The 3,405-nt window shown below is 42.6% G+C and overlaps 1 protein-coding gene across 1 annotated transcript in view; it reads right to left on the bottom strand.

Moving 5' to 3' along the window:
• PHALS_06327 (uncharacterized protein) overlaps positions 1-911 on the bottom strand; it is a gene marked incomplete at both ends in the record, with an annotated part of 1,012 nt that extends 101 nt beyond the window's left edge. Inside the window, one exon of the mRNA XM_024719594.1 lies at positions 5-911. Within this exon, the coding sequence (XP_024584877.1) occupies positions 5-911 (907 nt within the window). The remainder of the gene's footprint in view (positions 1-4) is intronic.
• Positions 912-3,405: the final 2,494 nt, after the last annotated feature.

The raw sequence follows: 3,405 nt of genomic DNA on the forward strand, positions 1-3,405 counted from the left end.
TGACCGACGCCTCCACCAAGACCGGCTTTCAAACCGAGGCCAACGTCTCCACCAACACCAGCTCCGACACCAACACCAGACTTCAATCCAAGACCAGCGTCTACTCCGACCCCGCCTTTCAAGCCGAGACCAGTATTTACACCTAGACCGACGCCTCCACCAAGACCGACTTTCAAACCGAGGCCAGCGTCTCCACCGACACCAGCTCCAACACCAACACCAGCTCCGTAACCAACACCAGACTTCAATACAAGACCAGCGCCTACTCCGACCCCTCCATTCAAGCCGAGACCAGTATTTACGCCTACACCGACGCCTCCACCAAGACCGGCTTTCAAACTGAGGCCAGCGTCTCCACCAACACCAGCTCCAACAGCAACACCAACACCAGCTCCGACCCCGCCTTTCAAGCCGAGACCAGCGCCTACTCCGACGCCGCCTTTGAAGCCGAGACCAGTATTCACACCTACAGCAACGCCTCCACCAAGACCGCCGTTCAAGTCAAGGCCAGCGTCTACACCAAGACCAGTTTTGACACCAAGACCAGTACTGACACCAATACCGGCACCTCCACCAAGACCGGCTTTCACACCGAGACCAGCATCAACGCCACCACTGACTTTAACACCAACATCCGCACCTACATTTACATCAGTTTTCACACCAAGTCCGGCGCCCCCAGCAAGACCAGCTTTGACATTAAGATCAGCTTTGACACCAAGACCAGTAGTAACACCGAGCCCGGCATCTGCACCAACACCAGCGCTTACACCACCTCCAGCTTTCACAACTAGACCTGCGCCTGCTCCTCCATCAACTTTCACTCCGTTGTATATCATTTCACAATCGTTCGCATTCGCACCAGCAGTATGAATAGTGAAGCCGGAAAGCGCGACAGCTACTGCCAACATTCTAACGTAATAGTTGCAAGAAAGCATTGTACGAATGGGACTGGAAGAACGAGTCAGAAGGACTAGAAAGGACTCGGATGATCGAGTGCAAATTTTAAAATGAAGTCGTAGATGTTAAGCCAATGCAACATTTCTAAGATGTTTGATCCATGTGCTTTGAGCGGTACAGGAATAAGTCCTGCATCGAAAAAGAATCATAAGATTTTATATCTGATCTTATCCAAGTTTGAATTGATCTTTTATTGTTGTATTGTTTTCTATGAAGGAGAATGTAGCATTTTCTATTCGAGATCATTAATCTTTTGGAGAAGCGACAACCTCTTATTACTTGCATGGGTACCACATTGACACGATTCGCTCGACTCTATATGCTAAATATCATTTCACCAAATTCTTATCACAGGAAATGCATCCAAAGCTTGTAGCTCCTGAAGGTCTATGGTTGCGACTTTCAAACATGTGGGATTATGATTGTGGCCCAAAGTGATCAGAGCGAGCATATGCCAATTCATACAATATTTGAATATTGTGTGAATTATAAATGGCATTGGACCAGATATCTAGATCACCCTCATCGAAACTATGATAGCTGCAACTTCTCTCAACAGTGTTATTCTTGAAGAGATTAGAGCCAAAAAAGGTCCCTTGTTTACATCACGCTTGAATCATATCTTACACATAAACTTTGATAAGCCTTACTAACGTCGTATTAAAGTGTGAGGACATTTTTAAGCGGTAGCAGTTTACAAAGCTGACAGTAACATTTAATTCATGAGAAAGTCAACAGCTATCTCGGACAAATAAATATAACTATTAATAACGCTGCGTATATGTGTGTGGTGAAGTCGAAACGCCGATCTCATGCTGAAAAGTGTCGATGAAAATAATGCTCGTATTTTGTAAGTTCTTTTCTAGGTCTTAAATTGCCTTGTTTGCAATGAAGCCAATTCTTGGCCTGTCGAATGTCTCACCGCAAGTTCTATCACTTTCTTATTTACCACCTGACTGCAACACTTCTTTAAGAGTTTTCTTGTGCAATCAACAATGACCAGATGTCAAATATACACATCAGGCCTGTATCACGTTTAGAATAGTCATGCTTAAAATTCCTTTTGAATACAAATCTATTCCATCTATATCGTCCACTATCTACCTTTTTTAGGCAAAAAAAAATGTTTAGGCTTATGACAGTATTGTCCGTCGCCTAAAAAACCGTTCACGCGGAGGGAAAGTCTCGATACAAGCAATCAATTCCTGCGACATATAACTCGTGATACCTTACCAAGATTCAGACTCAGTTAACTACTTCAAAAAGTTTATTTTCTGTCACCTTGTCTTTAAGTTGACAACTTCATGTTCAGCGCTTCGTTCAGTCGATCAATGTTGTCACGAAACTTATCTCCGTATTTTTATTCTTCATTGTCAACGACGGAGTTAGCAATTCTATCTCATTATTCAAGTTTCCAGATTTAATTCTGCGGCATGATTTTGACCGACGGTGAAACAATCTAAGGTTAATCGTTTTGGCATATCTTACCTCTTGTAAAAGTCTTTTGCTTTTCGTTTCAATCGATTAATCAAGGCGACGCAATAAGCTTCTATATGCTATCATTTCATGATTGCCACTATCCAGCTATCGCAATCGAGCGTGGCGTCAACAGTTGACTCTTTCATGGCTCCCTCTACAGCGCAGAAATGGGCTTTAACTTGTTTGGTGGGCCTCAAAGTGCTTGTGGGGATATTGCTGGTCGCAGTATAAACTGATTCGCGTCGTATAGATATGTGGAGACCGCTCAAACTTCTGGCAACTAACAATATATGCAATTGCACAAAACAAAACACTTTTTGCTTGTCTTAGCTCGCGGCAATTTCGGGACCTTACATCAAGCAGATACGATCACGTCAAAACAAATACCTTTTAAGAGTTTTCATTCTTCTTCTTAATCATGTAATATTATAAGAACTGTAATTGACAATAACGTTATAGACTGCGATGACTAGTTGTTCGCAAATGAATCAGATAGCCGTACGGTTGCAGGTTTCGAACCAGCTTGTTCTGTACCGCCACGCTCAAAACTTGTGTGAGCTGAACCTGCTGAATGAGCTAGTCTTTTGTTTCATCATCAAATTGTCATCGCTTCGGCCCTTTGCGCAGATTAAGAGTTTGTTTCGGACACTTAAAAATTAAGCTTTACTAGAATAACAAGTTACATTCAGCAAATGACTTTCATGAAACGAAGGCATACATATCCGTTTTGCTTTTTCGTCAGACGTGAAAGCATAGTGTACTGCTGATGCTGCCTTGATGACAATGACAGTTAATATTCAGTGTAAAGTCATATAGTCAATCGATCTGCTTAGTTATAATTGATTATGTATACCGTCAGCTTCCCCTTAGCATGTACTTAAAGCTATGGTGAAATTTTGAAGTTTTAGGCCACTTGATTTCTTGTTGACGTTGGTCTGACAAAAGTAAGCGTAGCGAACATATAGG

Source organism: Plasmopara halstedii, assembly GCF_900000015.1.
Source record: "Plasmopara halstedii genome assembly, contig: Scaffold_2956, whole genome shotgun sequence".
Taxonomy (NCBI): Eukaryota; Oomycota; class Peronosporomycetes; order Peronosporales; family Peronosporaceae; genus Plasmopara; species Plasmopara halstedii.